This window comes from Artibeus jamaicensis, unplaced genomic scaffold, assembly GCF_021234435.1.
Source record: "Artibeus jamaicensis isolate MK-2021 breed Jamaican fruit bat unplaced genomic scaffold, CSHL_Jam_final contig_384, whole genome shotgun sequence".
Classification (NCBI taxonomy): Eukaryota; Metazoa; Chordata; class Mammalia; order Chiroptera; family Phyllostomidae; genus Artibeus; species Artibeus jamaicensis.
Genome location: NW_026521810.1, coordinates 8781647 through 8804653, shown reverse-complemented (window position 1 = coordinate 8804653; position 23007 = coordinate 8781647). Strand labels below are relative to the sequence as shown.

Sequence of the window (23007 nt, the reverse complement as noted above, 5' to 3'; positions counted from 1 at the left end):
GGATTGGGGGAGTTTTCCTTCCTTATTTGTTCAACCAAGTTTTCAATTTCTTGCTGTTTTTCTTCTCCTTCTGGGACTCCTATAATTCAGGTATTAGAACATTTCAGGTTATCCCAAAGGTTCGTAAGTCTGTCTTCACATTTTTGAATTTTTTGTTTCTTTGTTCTGTTTTGGTTGGATGTTTATTTGTTCTTTTTGTTCCAAATTGTTGCTTTGAGTCCTGGTTTCTTTCCTGTCACTGTTGGTTCCCTGAACATTTAGCTTTATTTCCTTTTGAGTATCTTTCTTTCTTTCTTTCTTTTTTTTTTTTTACCAAGTTCAATTATTTCTGTGAGCATTTTGATTACTAGGGCTTTAAATTCTCCATCAGATAGGTTGACTATCTCCTCATCACTCAGCTCTCTTTCTGAAGTTTTGCGGTTTTCATTTGGGCCCTATTTCTTTGTCTTAGCACACCTATTAAGTTGTAAGGGGGCAGGGCCTTAGGTATTTACCAGGGTCTGGCCACCTCCCTTGCTGCACTGTGGGCTGCCTGTGGGTGGAGGGGCTAGAGAAGGAACAATGCAGCTCACCTGCTTGGCTCCAGCCCCACTTTTCAATGAACTCTTGTGTGAGACTGGGGGTTTTTCCCACTGTGCCAACCGTCCTAGTCCACAGTTAGCTCTGAGTCTCAGTTTCCCCTTCAGTGAGCCCTGCTCACATGGTCCACTGCCTTTCCTGGGTTTCTCTCAGCTGGCCCCACCTCCATGATCTGCTGCCTTGCTGTGAATTCTTACTGCTCTGGTTGTTCTGATTGACTGTTTTTTTAATTCCTTGGTTGTTGAAGTTCCATGCAGTTTGGTTTTCTGGCACTTCTGGCTGTTTATTGATTTTAGATTGGTTGTTATTCTCCTTTTGGTTGTGTGAGGAAGCGAAGGGTTTCTACCTACACCTCCATCTTGGCTGGAAGGACCAAATGTGCCTTTCCATCATATAAGTTTTAGAATAATTTATCAATTCCTTCAAAAACTCTTGCTGGGATTTTGATAGGAATTGCATTAAACCTGTATATCAGTTTGATTAACTGGCATCTTTATTGTGTTAAGGATTCTAATTAATGAACACAGTGTGTCTTTTTAAAAATTAATTTTAATTTTTACTGTTGTTCAAGTACAGTTGTCTGCATTTTCACCTCACCATGTCCCCACACCCCACCATGCCCCCACACCCCACTCATCCCCGCCTTCCACCCTTGAACCTACCCCCTTTGGCTTTGTCCATGTGTCCCTTATACATGCTAATTACTGGCCCTTCCCTATTATCCCCTATTATCCTTCTCCCCACTCCTCTATGGTTACTGTCAGTTTGTTCTTTATTTCAGCATCTCTGGTTGTATTTTGCTTTCTTGTTTGTTTCATTGATTAGGTTCCACATGTAGGTGAGATTGTATACTATTTGTCTTATATGGCCTGGCTTATTTCAATTAGCATAATGTTCTCCCAGTCCTGGTGCAGCCACTGTGGAAAACAGTATGGAATTTCCTCAGAAAACTAAAAACACAGTGTGTCTTATTTAGATCTCACTTCATTTCTTTTCCTACCTTTGTGTAGTTTTCAGCATTTAAGTTCTATACATATTTTGTTTAATTTACACCTACAAAATACATAGTATTTTTTCTTTTTTAGTTACTGTAAATGGTATTCTAGTTTAAATTTTGCTATCAATGTGCTCATTGCCAGCATATAAAAGTATAGTTGATTTTGAATGCTTATGTTATATCCTGTCACCTTGCCAAACTCATTAATTATAGGAATTTTTTTGCAGATTCCTTGGAATTTTTGCAGATTCCTTGGAATTTTTTGCAGATTCTTGGAATATGTAGAAATTATGTTTTTAACAAAAAGCCTTATTTATTTGAGCTTTGATTATTGTGGTTTTTTGTTATGTACAGTTGCAGCAAAGTCTAACTGATCCCTTATTTTGTCAGGATGAACTCTTAGGCTAATCTCAAGGTGATTTCTAATTTGGGGTCTTGCCCCATCTTGGGTTTAATTTAATTAGGAATGGAACACAATTTAACTCTTCTCTCAGACTCTCTCTAACATATCTTGATTTTCTTATGTAGACAATTATGTTATCTGAGAATAAAAAGGTTTTCTTTTTCCTTTATAGTCTTTATGTCTTTTCTTTTTTCACTGGTTTGTACTTTAATGCTTTTTGAATAATAGTGGTGAAAGTAAAAATATCCTTGCCTTCTTCAAATATTAGAGGAGAAGAATCCAGTCTTTTACCATTAAGTAACCAATTATCTGTAGAATTTTGCAGATGCTTTTTATAAGGTCTGGAAATTTTTTATTGCTATATTTCTGAAAGTTTTGTAATGAATGGATGTTGAATTTTTGTCAAATGCTTCTCCATCAGCTAGTATGCTTATGTAAATTTTCCTATTTAATCTCTTGAAATGATAAATTATATTGATTTATTTTTGAATATTGAACCCGACTTTCTTCCCTGGATTACTCAAATAATTTTATGTTTTTTAAATTAAATTTATTGGTGCGTGAAATATCTGAGATTTTCTTGCCGATGTTCTCCTCTAGGACTTTAATGGTGTCATGGCTTATATTTAAGTCTTTTATCCACCTTGAATTTATTTTGGTGTATGGTGTAAGTTGGTGCTCAAGTTTCATTTTTTTGCATATGGCTGTCCAGTTCTCCCAACACCATTTGTTTAAGAGGCTGTCTTTACTCCATTTTATGTTACTGCCCCCTTTGTCAAATATTAATTGACTATAGAGAGTTGGGTTGATTTCTGGGCTCTCTGTTCTGTTCCATTGGTCTATGTGCCTGTTTTTATGCCAGTACCAGTCTGTTTTGAATACAGTGGCCTTGTAATACAGTTTGGTATCAGGTATTGTGATTCCTCCTACTTTGTTCTCCTTTCTCAAAAGTGCAGCTGCTATTTGGGGTTGTTTATGGTTCCATATAAATTTTTGAAGTGCTTGTTCTATGTCTGTGAAATATGCCATCGGTACTTTAATAGGTATTGCATTGAATCTGTATATTGCTTTGGGTAGTATGGACATTTTGATGATGTTAATTCTTCCAATCCATGAACAAGGTATATGTTCCCATTTGTTTGTGTCTTCCTTGATTTCTTTCTTCAGTGCTGTGTAGTTTTCTGCAGACAGGTCTTTTACCTCCTTGGTTAGGTTTATTCCCAGATATTTTATTTTTCATTTTGCTACATTGAATGGGATTTTTTCTTGATTTCTGCTTCTGCTGATTCATTGTTAGTATACAAAAATGCCTTTGATTTCTGGATATTGACTTTGTATCCTGCTGTTTTGCCAAATTCATTAATTAGTTCAAGCAGTTTTTGGGTAGAGTCTATAGGATTTTCCATGTACACTATCATGTCATCTGCAAACAGTGACAGTTTTGTTTCCTCCTTTCCTATTTGGATGCCTTTTATTTCCTTTTCTTGCCTAATTGCTGTGGCCAAAAGTTCCAAAACTACATTGAATAGAAGTGGTGAAAGTGGACATCCTTGTCTTGTTCCTGATCTTAGTGGAAAAGCTTTTAATTTTTTCCCATTGAGTATGATATTGGCTGTAGGTCTCTCATAAATGGCCTTTATTATATTGAGGAATGCTCCCTCTATTCCCACCTTGCTGAGTGTTTTTTATCATAAATGGGTGTTGTACCTTATCAAAAGCTTTTTCTGCATCTATTGATAAGATCATGTGGTTTTTGTCTTTGCTTTTGTTTATGTGATGAATTACATTTACTGATTTGCTAATGTTGAACCATCCTTGCATCCCTGGGATGAATCCCACTTGGTCATGGTGTATGATCTTTTTGATATATTGTTGGATGCGATTTGCCAATATTTTGTTGAGGATTTTAGCATCTATGTTCATCAGCCATATTGGCCTGAAGTTCTCTTTCTTTGTTGTGTCTCTATCTGGTTTTGGAATTAGGATGATGCTGGCTTCATAAAAAGAATTTGGGAGTTTTCCATCCTTCTGGATTTTTAGGAATAGTCTGTGAAGAATAGGGGTTAGCTCTTCCTTAAATGCTTTGTAGAATTCTCCTGTGAAACCATCTGGTCCAGGGCTTTTGTGTGATGGGATTTTTTTGATTACTGCTTCAATTTCTTTTGCTGTTATTGGTGTGTTCAGATTTTCTTTTTCATTAAGTTTTGGAAGACTATATTTTTCTAGAAATGTGTACTGATATGTCCCCTAGAGCAAGGAATATAAAGGAAAGAATAAACAAATGGGATCTCATCAAAATAAGAAGCTTCTGTGTGGCTAAAGAAAACAGTATTAAATTAAAAAGACAACCAACTGTATGGGAAAACATATTTGACAATGATACCTCAGACAAAGGTTTAATCTCCAAAATACACTAAGAACTTAACATGACTCCACTCTAAGAAGACATCTAACCCAATTAAAAAATGGGAAAAGGACTTGAACAGACACTTCTCTAAAGAGGACATACAGAACATCCAGAGACACATGAAGAGATGCTCAATATCGTTAGCTATCAGAGAGATGCAAATTAAAACCACAATGAGATACCACTTTACACCAGTCAGGATGGCTATAATAGACAAAGCAACAAACAACAAATGTTGGAGAGGGTGTGGGGAAAAGGGGACCTTAGTTCACTGTTGGTGGGATTGTAGACTGGTACAACCATTATGGAAAACAGTATGGAATTTTCTCAGAAAAATAAAAATTGACCTGCCTTTTGACCCAGCAATTCCACTGCTAGGATTATATCCCAAGAATCCTACAACATCAATTTCAAAGAACCTATGCACCACAATGTTCATAGCAGCACAATTTACAGTAGCCAAGAGTTGGAAGCAACCTAGGTGCCCGTCAGTAAATGAATGGATCAAAAAATTGTGGTACATATACACAATGGAATTCTATGCAGCAGAGAGAAAGAAGGAGCTACTACCCTTTGCAACAACGTGGATGGAACTGGAAAGCATTATGCTGAGTGAAATAGGCCAGGGTTGAAAGACAAATACCATATGATCTCACCTTTAACGGGAAGCTAAACAACAAAACAAATAAGCAATCAGAATAAAAACAAAGACACTGAAATAGAGAACAAGGGGACAGTGACCAGAAGGGAGAGGGAAGGGAATTTAAGGGGGAAAAAGGGGAGGGATTTGGAGGAACAAATATGAAGGACACAGGGATGAGAACTAAGGGGGGTGGAAATGGGAGGGAGGTGGGGAGCACAGGGCGGGGAGGCACTGGGATGGAAGAAATAGACAAAAAACTGTACTTGAAAAATAACTAAATAAAATTATTTATAAAAAATAAATTAATTACATTTATTGGGATAATATTGGTTAATAAGATTATATAGGTACGGCGTACAGTTCTATGATACTAGGTCTGTATATTGTACTGGGGGCAGAGGGGGACCTAATATATGGTTACAGAAGATGGTTTAACTTTAGGTGGTGTGTACTTAGATAATTTTAAACGAGAAAGCAGAGGTTAGAGGCAAAAGTTATATGTCTTCACCTATTTTCAAGAAAATGATTTAAAATGCTAGAATAAGGAATTTTAGAACTTTATACAGTCTTACTTTTCTTTTACTTATTATGATTTTTTTAATTGAATTTATTGGGGTGAAACTGGTTAATAAAATATACAGATTCCAGGTTCTCACATTACAACACAGCATCTGTACACTGTATTGTGTGTGTACCACCTCAAGTCAAGTCTCTGTCCATCACCATTTATTCCCCTTATATCCTCCTCCATCTCTTTCCATTCCCCTCACTCTAGCAGTTAACACACTGTTGTTCATATCTGTAAGTTGTTTTCTTTCTTTTTTTATACTTTACTTTCTTTTTACTTATTTTTAACTTTTTTTTATTGTTCTTCAAGTACAGTTGTCTCCATCCCCCCCCACTCTTCCCTGTTCCCCCCACCCCCACCTCCCACCTTCAGTCCTACCCGCTTTGGCATTGTCTATGGCTCCTTTATACATGTTCCTTGATGACCATTCCTTTTCTTTACCCTGATATTTCCCTCTCTCCTCTCCTCTGGTTATGGTCAGTTTGTTCTCATTTCAGTATCTCTAGTTAAATTTTGCTTGTTTGTTTGTTTTTCTTTTTTGCTTTTTGCTTAATCCCTCCAGACTGCTACCCTTGCCCTGATAGCTGTTGTCTGCTATCTGTAAATCTCTTTATTTTGCTTCTCTGTTCATTAGAATCCAAATATGAGTGAAATCATATGGTATTTGTCTTTCTCTGAGTGGCTTATTTCTCTTAACCTAGTGCTTTCCAGGTCAGTTCAGGCTGTTGCGAGGGGTAAGACCAACCTTCCTTCCTTCCTTCTCTTTCCTTGTCCTTCTCCCTTGTTCTTCTCCTTGTTGTTCTTCTCCTCCTCCTCCTCCTCCTTCTTCCTTCCTCCTCCTCCTCCCACTCCTCCCCCTCCTCCCATTCCTCCCCCTCCTCCTTTTTTCTTCTTTCTTCTTTCTTCTTCTTCCCCCCACTGAGTAGTATTCCATTGGGTAAGTGCACCAAAGCTTTTCTATCCACTCATCTATCGATAGACATTTGGGCTGCTTCTAAATCTTCACTATTGCAAATACTACTGTGAACATAGGGGTCCTTATATTCTTTCTGATTGGTGTTTTAGAAATCTTAGGATATATTCCCAGAAGTGGGATGGCTGAGTCAAATGGCAGTACCATTTTTAGTTGTTTGAGGAAACTCTATACTGTTTCCGCAGTGCCTGCACCAGTCTTCATTTCCACCAGCAGTGCACTAGGGTTCCCCTTTCTCCACATCCTCACCAGCACTTATTCATTTGTTTATTTTAGGTTTAAATCGTAAAATTTATTTTTTCCAGGCTTTTTATTTTATTTTTTCCATTAAATTTACTTCCATTATACCCACCCCCTGCAATCACCAAACTGTTGTCCATGTCCATGAGCCCTTTTTCCTTTTTGCTCAATCCCTCCACCTCTAGCCTCCATTCTTCTCATTAGCTGTCATCCTACTATCTATCTATGAGTCTGTGTCTGTTTTCCTTGTTACTTCATTTTGTTCATTAGACTCCACATATGAGTGAAATTCTATACTATTTGTTTTTCTCTGACTGGCTTATTTCACTTAGCATAATGCTCTCTAGGTCTATCCATACTGTTGCAAAGTGCAAAAAATTTTTTTTTACAGCAAGTAGTATTCCACTGTATAAATGTCCCATAGTTGTTTCATCCAACTGAAACAACTTGAAACAAGTTGGACTCTTTGGCTCCTTCCATATCTTGGCAATTGTAAATAATGCTGCAGTGAACCTAATGGTACTTTTGTTCTTTCAAAATAGTGTTTTGGGTGCCTTTGGATATATTCCCAGAAGAGGGATTGCTGGGTCAAAAAGGCATATCCATTTAAAAATTTTTGATGTATCTCCATACTGCTTTCCACAGTGGCTGCACCAGTCCGCATTCCCACCAACAGTGCAAAGTGATCTCCCTTTCTCCACATCCTTGCCAAATGGACAAAATGGTTGTTTGTCCATTTATTGGTGATAGCCACCCTGACAGTTGTGAGATATCTCATTGTGGTTTCAATTTGCATTTCTGTGATGGTTAGTGATGTGGAGTATCTTTGCATATGTCTATTGGCCACCTGTATGTCCTCTTTGGAGAAGTGTCTATTCAGATCCTTTGCCCATTTTTTAATTGGGCTGTTTTAGTGTTGAGTTTTTAAAGTTCTTTATAAATTTTGGATATTAACCCCATATCAGATGTATTGGCAAATATGTTTTCCCATTCTGTGGATTGTCTTTTTATTTTGTTGATGTTTTCCTTTGCTTTGCAAAAAGCTTTTTAGTTTAATGTAGTCCCATTTATTTATTTGTTCTTTTGTTTCCCTTGCCTGGGGAGATATAGTTGATAAAATATTGCTAGAACAATGTCTCAGATTTTCCTGCCTATATTTTCTTTTATGATTTTTATGGTTTTGGGGCTAACATTTAAGTCTTTAATTCATTTTGAATTTATTCCTCTGTGTTATGTAAGAAGGTGGTCTAGTTTAATTTTTCTACACATATCTGTCCAATTTTGCCAACACAATTTATTGAATAAACTATCTTTAGTGCATTGTATTTGCTTGCTTCCTCTGTTGAATATTAATGGATATAAAGTTGTGGGTTTATTTCTTGGCTGTCTATTCTATTCCATTGATCTATACATCTTTTTTTAATGCTAGTACTATGCTGTTTTGATTAATATAGACTTTTAGTATATTTTCATATTAGGTAGCATGATTCCTCCACTTTTGTTCCTCTTCCTTAGGATCACTGTTGTTTTGTGGGGCCTTTTGTAGTTCCATGTAAATTTTTGAAATATTTTTTCTAGTTATGTGAAATATGTCTGGAATCTTGATAGGCATTGCATTGAATCTATAGATTGCTTTGGGTAGTATGGACATTTTAATGCTGTTAATTCTTCTTATCCATGAGCATGGCAGGTGCTTTTACTTATTTGTATCTTCCTCAATTTCTTTTTTCAGTGTCATAATTTTTTGAGTACAGGTTTTTTATGTTTCTGGTTAGATTTATTCCAAGGGATTTCATTATTTTTTGAAGTAATTGTAAATGGGATTATTTTCTTAATTTCCATTTCTGTTAGTATGTTATTGGCATATAAAATTTCTGAATATTAGTTTTGATTTCTGAATTTGATTTCTGAATTTGATTTCTGAATATTAGTTTTGTATCCTGCTATTCTGCTGAATTCATATAACAGTTCCAGTAGTTTCCTGGTGGAATCTTTGGGGTTCTCTATGTACAGTATCATGTCATCTGCAAATAAAGGCAATTTTAGTTCTTCCTTTTTAATTTGGATGCCTTTTATTTCTTCTTCTTGTCTGATTGCTGTGGCTAGGACTTGCAGTACTATGTTGAATAGGAGAGGTAAAAGTGGACATCCCTGTCTTGTTCCCAATCTTAAGGGAAATGCTGTATAGTTTTTGCCCATTGAATATGATGCCAGCAGTGGGTTTGTCATATATGGCTTTTATTATGTTGAGGTCCATTCCCTCTATTCCAACTTTGCTAAGAGGTTTTATTTTTATATCATAAATTGGTACTAGATTTTATCAAATGCCTTTTCTACATCTATTGATATGGTCATATGGTTTTTATCCTTCATTTTGTTTATGTGGTGAATTACATTTATTGATTTGTGAATGTTGTACCAGCCTGGCATTCTGGGAATAAATTCCACTTAATCATGGTGTATTATCTTTTTGTTGCATTGCTGTATTCTATATGCTAATATTTTGTTGATAATTTTAGCATCTGTGTTCATCAAAGATACTGGTCTATAATTTTCTTTGTTTGTAGTGTCTTTATCTGATTTTGGAATTACGATAATGTTGGGCTCATAAAATGAGCTTTGGAGCCTTCCCTCCTCTTGAATTTTTTGAAATAGTGTGGAAAGGAGAGGTGTTAGTTGTTCTCAGAATGTTTGTTAAAATTCACCTGTGAAGCCATCTGGTCAAGGGTCTTTGTTTGTCGGGAATCTTTTGATTATTGCTTCAATTTCACTACGTGTAATTTATCCATTCAGATTCTCTGATTCTTCCTGATTCAGTATTGGAAGATCGTATGTTTCTGGGAATTTATCCATTTCATTCAGATTATCCAGTTTGTCAGTATATAGCTGTTCATAATATTTTCTTACAATCCTTTGTATTTCTTCGTATTTTCTTACAATCCTTTGTATTTCTTTGCTGTTAGTTAGTTTTCGTCTTTCATTTGATTTTAGTTATTTGGGTCTTCTCTTTTTTTTCTTGGTGAGTCTGGTTAGAAGTTTGTTAATTTTGTTTATCTTTTCAAAGAAACAGCTCTTCATTTCATTGATATTTTGTACTGTTTTGTAGACTTTATTTTGTTTATTTCTTTTTGATCTTTATTATTTTCTTCTTTCTATTCACTTTGGGCTTCACTGTTCTTTTTTAGTTCTTTTAAGTGTAAAGTTAGATTGTTTATTTGAAATTTTTCTTGTTGTGAGAAAAGTCTGCATTGCTATGAATTTCTCTCTTGCAATTGTTTTGCTGTGTCCTATAGATTTTGTGTTGTTGTGTTCTCATTTTCATTTGTTCTAAGGTATCTTTTGATTTTTTCCTTGACCTCATTATTAAGCCAGTCATTTTTTAAATTGAATTTCTTCAGGTGAACTTGATTTATCCATTTATTATGTAATATCATGTTATTTAGCCTCCTTTGTCTGTTTTTCAGCTTTTCTCCTTGTGATTGATTTCCAGTTTCATAGCTTTATTGTCATAGAAGATGCTTGAAATAATTTCAATGTTCTTTAACTTATTGAGACTTGTTTTGTTTCTTAACAGGTATTTGATCCCAGAAAACATTCTATGTACACTTGAAAAGGATGTATTTTCTGTTGCTTTTGGGTAAAAATGCTCTGAAGATATCAGTTAACTGCACCTGATTTAGTGTGTCATTTAAAGCTGCCATGACTTTGATGGTTTTCAGTCTGCAACCTCTATCCAGTGATGTTAATAGGGTGCTAAAATCCCCTACTATGACTGTATTAGTGTCAATGTCTTCTTTTATGTCCATCAAAATTTGATTTATATATTTAGGAACTACTGTTTTGTCTGTTAAATGCTTAAAGGGTTATATCCTTTTGTTTGATTGATTTCTTTATCATTATTTAGAGACCATCTTTGTCTCTTACCATACCCTTTGTTTTAAAGTCTATTTTGTCAGATATAAGTATTGCTACCTTAGCTCTTTCTTCATGTTCTTTTGCATGAAATATCTTTTTCCATTTCTTTTTTTAATAAAGATTTTATTTCTTTATCTTTAAAGGGGAAGGGAAGGAGAGAGGGAGAGAAATATCCATCTATGGTTGCCTCTCATGCATCCCCTGCCAAGGAACTGGCCTGCAACCCAGGCCTGTGCCCTGACTGGGAATTGAACTGAGATGCTTTGGTTAGCAGGCCCATGCTTAATCCACTGAGCTACTCCAGGCAGGGCTCTTTTTCCATTTCTTTACTTTTAGTCGGTGTGTATATTTCATTCTAAGGTAGGTCTCTTGTAGACCACATTTTTATGGGTCTTGTTTTCTTATCCAGTCAGCTATCCAGTGTTTTTTGTTTGGAACATTTAAGCCATTTATATTTAAAGTGATTATTGATAGGTATGTATTTATTTCCATTTTATTATTTTAACTATGTTCCACTGTTTCTCCTCCTTCTACTTCCTCTAGCAGTCCTTTTAACATTTTTTTGTAATACTGATTTAGTGGTAATGGACTCCTTTAGCTTTTTCTTGTCTTGGAAGCTTTTTATTTCTCCTTTGTTTTTAAATGATAGCTTTGCTGGGTGGAGGTCCTTGCTTTCATTTCAGAAACATGCTAGAAAATGGAATCCAATAACATATAAGATGAATTGTATACCATGATCAAATTGACTTATTCCAGGAGTGCAAAGTTGGTTCAATACTTGAAAATCAATTAATGAAATACATCAATACAATAAGGAACAACACCAATGATGATTTCAATAGATGCAGACAAAGCATTTGACTAAATTAAGCACCATTTTATTATTTAAAAAGTATATAAACTGGGAATAGGAGAGAACTTAACCTGATATAAAGCATCTTCAAAAAACCTATAACTAGTATCATACTTAATAGGAACAAAGTAAATGCTTTTTCTGTTTCTTGTCAATAACAAGACAAAAATACCCTCCTCATGTTTTCTAGTCAACATTGTACTGAAGGTTCTAGCCTGAGAAATAAGGCAAGAAAAAAAAAAAAGGCACCCACATGAGTAGAAGTAAAACTATCTCTATTTACAAATAAAAGTAGTAAATATCAAGTTTGCAGAATGCAAGATCTATCAATATGCAATAATCAATTATATTTCTGCATTAGCAATGAACAGTCCAAAAATGAAAATAAAAAAGCAAATCCATCAAATGGAATTACACAAATTAGGATAGCATTAGAAGAGGATAAAATACTTCCAAATAAATTTAACAAAAGAAGTGTAAAACTTGTACTTTACAAAACTGAAGATCATTCTTAAAAGAAATTAAAGAAGACCTAAATAAATGGAAAGATATTTCATATTCATTGATCAGAAGACTTAAAGTGTTAAAATGGCAGCACCACCCCAAATTGATTTACAAATTCAGTAGTGTCTATCAGAATCTCATCACTTCTTTGTAGAAATTGACAAGATGAAATAAAGTTAGTATTTAAGTGCAAGTGACTTAGAATATTCAAAGCAATCTTGAAAAAGAAGAACAAAGTCAGAGGACCAAAGCTTTCCAATTTCAAAACTCACTGTAAAACTATGCTAGTGAGTAATCAAGACAGTAGAGTACTAACATAAGAAAAGACATATAGGTCAATGGAATGAACAGAATTGGAAGTCCAGAAATAAACTCATATTTGCAGATAAATGATTTTCAAAAAGTTGGTGCCAATACAATTTAATGGGTAAAGAACATTTTTTTTCAACAAATGGTACTGGGGCAACTGAACATGCACATGAAACAGAATGAATTTGAATTCCTGTCACATACCACATGCAGATATTAACTTGAATAAATTATAGGCCTGTATGTAAGAGCTAAAATTATAAATCTGAAGAAGAAAACATACAAGTAAATTTTTGTAACTTTGGGTAATGTAATGCTTTTGTAGATACATATAGAAAGCATAAGCAACAAAAAATTAAATAAATAAGGACTTCATCAAAATAAAGAAAAAACTTTCACACTGCAAATGATATCATCAAAATAGTTAAAAATGCATTGCACAGAGTGGAAGAAACATTTTTAAATTACATATTCTAAAAGAGAATTGTGTCCAGGATATGTATAAAGAACTTTTATAACTCAATATTAACCTAACTGAAAAAAAGGCAAAATATTTCAAGACGTTTCTTTTTTCTTAATGAGGTGAACCCAAATTTCCACTTTTATTCTGATTTTTCCACGCAACATGAATTATATCAAGTCCTCTGGCAAGATAAAGTTTAGAGTCTCACTTGGTACAACTGGATTACTTTATTGTACTCACTCTATCTTATGTAAATTATCTTTTTGTGGCCTGAAATTAAGTTGGGATCTTTAAATATTTTTCTGAGAAAATTTCTCGTAGTTTTACGTGGAGGGGATGGGGGAGAGATTGTGGTTGCAAAGCTGTCACAAATTGCTATAAGGTGATAAAAAGAAAAATCATCAAAAATGTTATTTTCAAATTTTTCAAAATTTCTGTGGAAAAATTTATACATTAAGTAAAGGCATGTTGATGAATGTGACATATTTCACATAATTATATTTTCAGTTGCTCCATCAAAAACCTGAAACCATGTGTGGCATGTTTTTCAGTAATCACAATAAAATCTTCCTGTGATCATCCCCCACAATGAATACTCCCTTGTGCACCAGTGCCTGACCAGGTCCCCAGCACCAAACTGAAACTTGGAGTGAAGCAATCATTCAGTGCTTCTAGCTCCAGGCATGCTTTTGCCCTAGTAGATGCTAATAAATGTTTATTGGTGATGGTGTCTTATAAAGATGCCACTATTTGCTATGAATTGCCCAGATTACCTTTCAGAATTGTTAATGTTCTCTAAATAAATGAAGGTTTCATTCTGATTCTTTAACCCTGACATGTATGTCTATCTTGAATGAGTGTTCCAAATTGCCCTGGAATGCCAACTTTTGAAATGATAGAATATTGATGAATGGTGAAGAATGACCCTCAAAATTCATTCTAAATTATTTCTAAGGAAGGGGAAATGACTTATTGTAGGACACTGGCAACCTCTTTGCTCTGGAGGAGACATTTTTTTTATGGAAGATACATAAGTGGCCAGTAAGCATATGAAAAGATGCTCAACGTTATTAACCATCAGAAAAATTCAAATCAAAACTATACCATTTCATAAGCACTGGGGTGGCTACAATAAAAAATGCAAGACAATAATAAATGTTGTCAAAATGTAGAGATTTTGGAACCCTCATACATTGCCAGCAGAAATGTGAGATAGACCACTTCAGAAACATTATGGCATTTCTTTAAAATGTTAAAAATAAAATTAACATAAAGCCCAGAAATTCTGCTCTTATCTATTGAAGAAGAATGAAAACATAGGCCCATGCAAAAATTTGTACACAAATGTTCTAATCAGCATTATATATAATAGCCAGAAAGTATAACTAACTGATGTATCCCTACATCTAGGCAAGGAAATTTTACTTAGCAATAAAAGTAATGAAGTACTGATACTGGCTAAAACATGGATGACTCGTGAAAACATTAGGTTAAGTGAAGGAAGCCAGTCACAATAGACCACACACATATTGTATTATTCCATTTATATGAAATGTCCAGAATAACAGATCATTGTAACAGAAGGTAGATTAGGAATTAGGTATTGTTTTGGTCTAATTCTGGGGTGGCAGGCACAAGGGGTGTGGGGAGACTGCTAATGAGTACTGGGATTTATTTTAGGACTATAAAAATTTCTAACACTGCATTATGAGATTGTGTTATGATGGTACATTTCTTTTAATATGCTAAAAATTGAAGTACCTTTTAAATGGGTAAGCTTTATAGTGTGTGATTTATATTCCAATAAAGCTGTTATCAAAAATACTGATGCCCTATTTTGTATCCCTGCCATCAAAGTGTATGAAATTACCATTACCCATTTTTAAAATTTTTATTTTTATTGTTGTTCAAGTACAGTTTTCTGTCTTTTACTCCCATGCCAGCCCACCACCCTCCCATTTCCACCCCCACTAGTTTTTGTCCATGTGTCTTTCATACTTGTTCCTATAAACCCTTCTCCTGAAATTCCCTCCCCTCTCCCCTCTGTACACTGTCAGCCTGTTCTTTATTTCAGTGTCTTTGATTATATTTTGCTTGTTTGATTGTTTTGTTGTTTAGGTTCCTATTAAAGGTGAGATCATATGGTATTTGTCTTTCAACCCCTGGCTTATTTCACTTAGCATAATGTTTTCCAGTTCCATCGGTGCTGTTGCAAAGGATAGGAGCCCCTTCTTTCTTTCTGCTACATAGAATTCCATTGTATAAATGTATCATAGTTTTTTGGTCCATTCATTTACTGGTGGGCATCTAGGTTACTTCCAGCACTTGGCTATTGTAAATTGTGCTGCTATGAACATTGGAGTGCATAGGTTCATTTGGATTGGTGTTTCAGAGTTCTTAGGATATAATCCTAGCAGTGGAATTGCTGGGTCAAAAGGCAAATTCATTTTTATTTTTTCTGAGAAAATTCCATATTGTTTTCCATAGTGGTTGTACCAGTCTGCAATCCTACCAACAGTGCACTAGGGTTCCCTTTTTTCCACAACCTCTCCAACATGACATGATAGTGTACATAGAAAATCTTATAGACTCTATCCAAAAACTGCTCAACCTAATAAATGAATTCGGCAAAACAGCAGGATACAAAGTCAATATCCAGAAATCAAAGGCATTTTTGTATGCCAACAATAAAACAGCAGAAGGAGAAATCAAGAAAAAAATCCCATTCGATATAGCAAAAAGAAAAATAAAATACCTAGGAATAAACCTAACCAAAGAGGTAAAAGACCTGTATGCAGAAAACTACACAACACTGAAGAAAGAAATTTAACATCATCGAAACGTCCATACTACCCAAAGCAATATACAGATTCAATGCAATACCTGTTAAAAGTACCAATGGCATATTTCACAGACATAGAACAAACAATTCAAAAATTTATATGGAACCATAAACAACCCTGAATAGCTGCTTTAATTTTGAGAAAGGAGAACAAATTAGGAGGGATCACAATACCTGATACCAAACTGTATTACAAGGCCACAGTGATCAAAACAGCCTGGTACTGGCATAAAAACAGACACATGGACCAGTGGAACAGAACAGAGAGCCCAGAAATAAACCCAAGTCTCTACAGGCAATTAATATCAACAAACGGGACAGCAACATAAAATTGAGTAAAGATAGCCTCTTCAACAAATGGCGTTGGTAGAACTGGACAGCTACGTGCAAAAAAATGAAACTTGAGCACCAACTTACAACATACACAAAAATAAATTCAAGGTGGATAAAAGACTTAAATATAAGCCATAACACCATTAAAGTCATAGAGGATAACATAGGCAGGAAAATCTCAGATATTTCATGCAGCAACATTTTTATTAATATGTAAAAATATCCCTAGAGCAACGGACATAAAGGAAAGAATAAACAAATGGGATCTCATCAAAATAAAAACCTTCTGCATGGCTAAAGAAAACAGTATTAAAATAAAAACAGAACCAACCATATGGGAAAACATATTTGCCAATGATACCTCAGACAAGGGTTTAATCTCCAGAATATATAAAGAACTTACAGGAGTCCACTCTAAGAAGACAACTAACCCAATTGAAAAATGGGCAAAGGACTTGAACAGACACTTCTCCAAGGAGGACATACAGAGGATCCAGAGACACATGAAAAGATGCTCAATATTGCTAGCTACCAGAGAGATGCAAATTAAAACCACAGTGAGATACCACTTCACACTGGTCAGAATGGCCACCATAAACAAACCATTACACATTTTAATGTCAACAAAAACAGACTAAGAAAATTTCCAATTTGCTAAACTAGAATAGTGGTTCAACTGGAAGAGATTTTGCTCCCCAGTGGACATTTAGAAAAGTCTGGAGACATTTTTGTCACTTCTGGGGTGGGAGAATGCTACTGGCCTCTAGTAGGTAGAGGCCAGGGATGCTGCTAAGTATATTATAAAGGATAGGGTAGTTCCCTCCACCAAATAATTATCCAACCAAAAATATCAATGTTTTCTTTTTTTTTACATTTTCTATTATGTTTTTTATTTCTTTAAGTATATTTTATTGATTATGCTACTATAGTTGTGCCATTTTCCCCCCTTTGTTTTCTTCTTCCCTGCATTCCCCTCCTACCAGCAGTGTTTCAGGGTTCTTAGGATATAATCCCCTTAGTTCATATCTATGGGTCATACATAAAAGCTGTTTGGCTTCTACATTTTCTCTACTACTCAAACCTCCCCTTGTCTATTTTGTTACCTACCAATTATGTTTCTTATTTCCTGTACCTTTTCGCCTATTCTCTCTCTCCCCCTCTTCCTTGCCACTGATGAACCTCCATGTGATCTCCATTTCTGTGATTCTGTTCCTGTTCTAATTGTTTGCTTAGTTCATTTTTGTTTTGTTAGGTTGAGTTGTTGATATTTGTGAGTTTGTTGTCATTTTACCATTCATATTTTAATCTTTTTTCTTAGATAAGTCCATTTAACATTTCATATAATAATGGTTTAGTGATGATGAACTCCTTTAACTTGACCTTATCTGGAAGCACTTTTATCTGCCCTTCCATTCTAAATGATAGCTTTGCTGGATAGAGTAATCTTGGATGTATGTCCTTGCCTTTCATGACTTGGAATACTTTCCAGCTTCTTCTTGTCTGTAAGGTTTGTTTTGAGAAATCAGCTGATAGTCTTATGGGAACTCCTTTGTAGGTAACTGTCTCCTTTTCTCTTGCTGCTTTTAAGATTCCTTATTTTTAATCTTGGGTAATGTAATGATGATGTGCCTTGATGGGTCCTTGGGACCTCCTTGGGTCCTATTTTTGGGGGACTCTTTGAAGCATCCTGGACTTCATGGAAATCTATTTCATTTGCCAGATTGGGGAAGTTCTCCTTCATTATTTGTTCAAATAAATCTTCAATTTCTTGCTCTTCCTCTTCTTCTTCTGCCACCCCTATCATTCAGATGTTGAAACATTTAAAGTTGTCCCAGAGGTTCCTAAGACTCTCATTTTTTTTTTAATTCCTACTTCTTCATTCTGTTCTGATTGAATGTCTGTTTCTTCCTTTTGTTCCAAATAATTGATTTGAGCCTTCGTTTCCTTCCCTTCACTGTTGGTTCCCTGTATATTTTTCTTTATTTCACTAGTTTAGCTTTCACTTCTTCCTTTATTTTGCTACCATACTCTGTCATGTCTGTGAACATCCCAATTACCACTGTTTTGAACTTTGCTTCTGATAGGTTGGCTATCTCCTTGTCGCTTAGTTCTTTTTCTTGAGCTTTGATCTTTTCTTTCATTTGGGCCATCTTCCTTTGTCTGGGTATACCTGTTATACTGTAAGGGGTGGAGCCTTAGGTGTTTGCCAGGGTGGGACAATCTACGTGGCTGCATTGTGGAACTGTATATGGAGGAGGGGACAGAGAGGAAGCAATGCTGCTTGATTCGCTCTTGCCCACTTTTAATCACTTCCCTGGCTACCCACAAGCAAATTGGGCCCTTCTGGTGCTGATTTCCAGGCACATGGGTTGGTGTACATTCTAGGGCCCCATGGGTCTCTCCAGTGAACTCTTCTGTGAGGCTGGGAGTTTCTCCCACCACTGCAACTTCCATAGGTTTTTACAGCTAGGTTTGGAAGCTTTATTTTCCTAGCATTGGAGTCATGGGTTTGTGCTGTCTACCTGGCTCCCTAGTTGTTCCTCCTAGCTTTTCTATATGCAAATGTGGGATCCCCTGTCCACCTCACCCACCCAGTCCATCTCCTTGCTGTGCATCCTCTTCACTCCAGCTGCCCATCTCTGCCCCACCTACCAGTCTGGATGAAAGTTTCTTTAAGTACTTGGTTGTCAGACTTCCATACAGTTGGATTTTCTGGCAGTTCTTTTTTTTTTTTTTTTTTAAATTTTTTGTTGTCCTTCTTTTGGTTCTGCAAGGAAGCAAAGCATATTCTGTCTATGCCTCCATATTGGCCAGAAGTCCAAAAGGTCAATGTTTTCAAGGTTAAGATACTCTGGGCTAGCCATTGTATCTTGCTTTTATTTATATGTCTTTGATTATTCATAAGGGTACATTTGCTATATGTTTACTAATTAATTATACTTTGTAAATTTTCTGCTCACATTTCTCATGAATTTATATTAATTCTTTATATTAGTAAGATATTAAATTTTAATTTCATACTGTTTATTTCTTTCCAACTGCATTCTTGTAAATTTTAAGTTTTTATTGACTATCAATATGTTTTTGTATTGTCAGACATCATATGTTAATTATATCCAGTCTAGCAGAGCCTTCCCTATCTGCCTACTCATCCTCCAATAGTTTTGTTTTTATTTAATTTCTTTTTTCTTAAAGTTTTATCTCTTCACATTTACCTTTTTAAAATGCATACATAGTATGTATTGTGAGATAGGTTTTCTCACAAAACCTGTAGGTTTTCTTCCTTTTGAGGGGACATTTGGCTTAGTAAGTGTATCCTAGGTTCAAAATAATCTTCAAAAAATGGAGCTTTCCAAGGATTTATGCAAGAGAGGGAATGTGTAATGACTCTTTATTTTCCTTAACAATGGAGTGCAATGTAGTTAGGTGTTTATAATTTGCCTAATTCATTACAAAGCAGTAGTCACAGATATCACCATATCCATCTTGCAGAAATATATAAAGAAATATCAAAGCTGGAATTGGAAATTGCTTGCAGTTTGGGATTAATAACATTACTTATTGATGAATTTTTGATGTAATCAAAGGATTGGGGAAAGTAATACTGTGTGTGCACATTTGGTAAGAAGGACAATGTTTCTAATCAAGGAATTAAAATGAGTTGTTAGTTTATAACATAATACAGAAATTTAATGAGTCTCTATGATCTATTGGTAAAGTGAATGAATGGGAATAAGTATAGCTATCTTTCTCCTGTACAGATGGAGAATGAGTTAGATTCTGCTCGTTCTGAAATAGAACTCCTCAGGAGTCAGATGACAAATGAGAGAATCTCCATGCAGAATCTAGAAGCTCTGCTGGTGGCCAATCGAGACAAAGAATATCAGTCTCAGATAGCGCTTCAAGAAAAAGAATCTGAAATTCAGCTTCTGAAAGAACACCTTTGTTTGGCAGAAAATAAAATGTGAGTCGGTTAGCAATATAAAAAAGTCACATTTCTTAATTTTTTGGTACTGTATAAGGCAGTTGAGTTTTGAAGCTGGAATTTATATAATTTAAGCATCCATAATGTGCCATCAATTAAACTGAGGACCAGAAATATTGTAATTTGCCTAAGATTTAGTATTTATTTCTATTATCTGTTTAGCTAAATTGATTTAAATTTAAGTTTAACTACCGCTGTTGATTGTTTCCATTAGAGCTTTGGATATCTAGGATGTCTGATCTAAAGCATTGCCTTTAGGAAATATAACCATATTAGAAAAAATGCTGCTGAAACCAGAAGAATTTTTATATTTATGTACCCATGTGGTATTGCTACCTAATCTTTCCACTTGTCACACAGTATTCCCTTATAATTGTTCATACTAGGTACCTGGAAGAACTCCTGCATCCACAGAATACTAAAGACTTCCCTTAGGGCATTGACTTTTGCTGCTTCTTTTTTTATTTATTTATTTTAATGTATTAATTTATTATATTTATTTCATTTTTTATTGAATTTATTGGGGTGACACTGGTCAATAAAATTATACAGGCTTCAGGTGCACATTTCTACAACACATTGCCTCTAGTCTGTGTTGTGTATTCACCCCCCAAGTCAAGCCTCTGTTATCACCATTTCTCTCATCATACCCTCCTCCACCACCCTGTACTCCCCCTCCCTGCTGCAGTCACCACCCTGTTGTTCATGTCCATGAGGGCTGCTTCTTTTAGAATCCCTAGCACCATTAGCAGCTTATTACATGACCTTAGCTGGAAGATTAGGTAGAAAGGCCTGCCTAGGTAGTGAATGTTCTATTATTAGCTTGGTCACCTCTCATACAAAAAAATTGACCTTAGCTTCTGTTCTTATCTGTCTCAACTATAACACTTTTCATCCAGCCTCAACTCTGCCCCCTGTTTGAGCTTGGGACCTGGGAAAGATAGGAATCATAATCTCAGGAATCAGCTACTCATAGGAGCCCCTTTCTAAGCAAAGTCTGTGAAGCCAAAGCCAATTTCTTCAGAAACTTTTTTCAGGCTGTGTCAGCTGTCAACTGAGTCATTCTTTATAGTCACCACAACTGGGCTTTTGTGACACCTTTAACCAGTTCTGCAAGATCACTTTCTCAAGCTGGTAGGTGGAAATCTGCCTTAGTGAAGAATAACAAAACTCCCACCTTAAAGGGTACATTCTGTTTTAGACTGGCTAATAAGAACTATCACTTAGAACTTGTAAACATGATAAACTTTTGTGTTCTTAGTCTCTAAGTTTAGATTTCAGCAGCCGATAACGCAGTCCTGGAAATCAACAAAGAAAATAGAATGTTCTGTACAAGCAGCATTAATCTCAATCATTATCTTCCTTATGATAGTATGCATTGCTACAGGGTTTTTGTGGCATTATTTAGTCCTAAAGAAGATCCTGTTAAATTGAGGAGTGTGTGTACAGGTATATCAGATTTAATTGTAACTATATATAAAGCACTTGCTTGATTTAATATATATAACAAACTGTATTAATCATGGTGCTAGTACATTTGAGTTTTGATTATTTGGTTATACTTTTACTTGGCATATAATACTTCAAAGTTCTTTTATAAAAATAATTTACAGTAAATATATAAAATATACAGACAGAAGATAATATTACTTCATGTAAACACAGAGAAAGTGACACAGAGAAGGTTTAAGTAATTGAATGTGACTGGCACAGCTTAAACTTTTCAAGTAGGGTACTTTGTACATTTATTACATCTAAAATTGGCATATACATCCATAACAATCAGAATTTGGGTGGAGTCCAGCTGAGAAAACATTGCCAACATGGTTCAGTGTACCCCAGGCATATTTTAAGTTTAATCAACTGTCACTCTCATATTCTTTTACACAGGGCCATCCAGAGTAGAGATGTAGCCCAGTTCAGGAATGTGGTAACACAACTGGAAGCTGATTTAGACATTACCAAAAGACAACTAGGGACAGAGCGCTTTGAAAGGTAGGTTGGTCTCTATGCAGTATTTAGCCTGGGAAGCATTGTTTCTTAGACTGCAACAGACTTTGATTATTCATGATGGTTAAGTTTTAAAGTAGGAAATGAACTTTGGTTTTACCACAGTGTCAATATTCACTGGATATAAAGTTAAAAAATGTCTCTTTTAAACTTTTTTACTTTAGGGAGAGGGCTGTGCAAGAACTTCGCCGCCAGAATTACTCAAGTAATGCTTATCATTTGAGCTCCACAATAAAGCCAAATACAAAATGTCATTCTCCAGAACGTGCTCACCATCGATCTCCTGACCGAGGCCTAGATCGATCACTAGAAGAGTGAGTGTTTTAAAGGTCCTTCTGTGGGACCATGTAGCAATATATACAGTGATATTTGAGGGTGTAAGGAAACTCAATGACAGTCAGTCATTAACAGTGCTATTTAAACATGATTAAATATATAGATATGTTCACATAATGCATTTTAATAATTAGTTTTATATAAACATTCTAAATGAAAAATCTATTTTATGTTTACATAAATTTTTGAAACCTGGTTTTCTTTTCATTTCTATATCATTTTTAAATTTAATTAATAAATTATTTAAATTTATTAACTTAGATTAATAAAATATTGCTTAATTTTTATAGCACCAAAAACACCTATGCTCTAGGAAAGCTAATTTTTCAGAGGCAACATTTTAGATATATTCCTGTATGTTACAAATTTAATAAAAATATTTTTTATTTTTCTTTGGAAATAATTTCAAACTTACAAAAAGTAACAAATACAAAAATAAAGTAATACAAAGGACATCTTTATACCTTTTACCCATACTCACTTTGTGAAAATTTTACCCCATTTGCTTTTTATATGTTTCTGGCATAATACCTGTGCTGTCTCACATGCTCATACTCTTACACAAGCTCCCTCTATACATTTTTACAAAATAGTCAGTAATTCCAGTTTCAAACCATCCTCGTGGATTTCTTCCTTGCTGCCTTCTT

General features: G+C 35.1%; 1 protein-coding gene across 1 annotated transcript in view; it reads left to right on the top strand.

The window, feature by feature from the left end:
* TSGA10 (testis specific 10) overlaps nucleotides 1-22342 on the top strand; it is a 139345-nt gene extending 117003 nt beyond the window's left edge. Inside the window, exons 15-17 of the mRNA XM_053664511.1 lie at nucleotides 19791-19993; nucleotides 21905-22009; nucleotides 22189-22342. Coding sequence (XP_053520486.1) covers nucleotides 19791-19993; nucleotides 21905-22009; nucleotides 22189-22342 — 462 coding nt within the window. The remainder of the gene's footprint in view (nucleotides 1-19790; nucleotides 19994-21904; nucleotides 22010-22188) is intronic.
* Nucleotides 22343-23007: the final 665 nt, after the last annotated feature.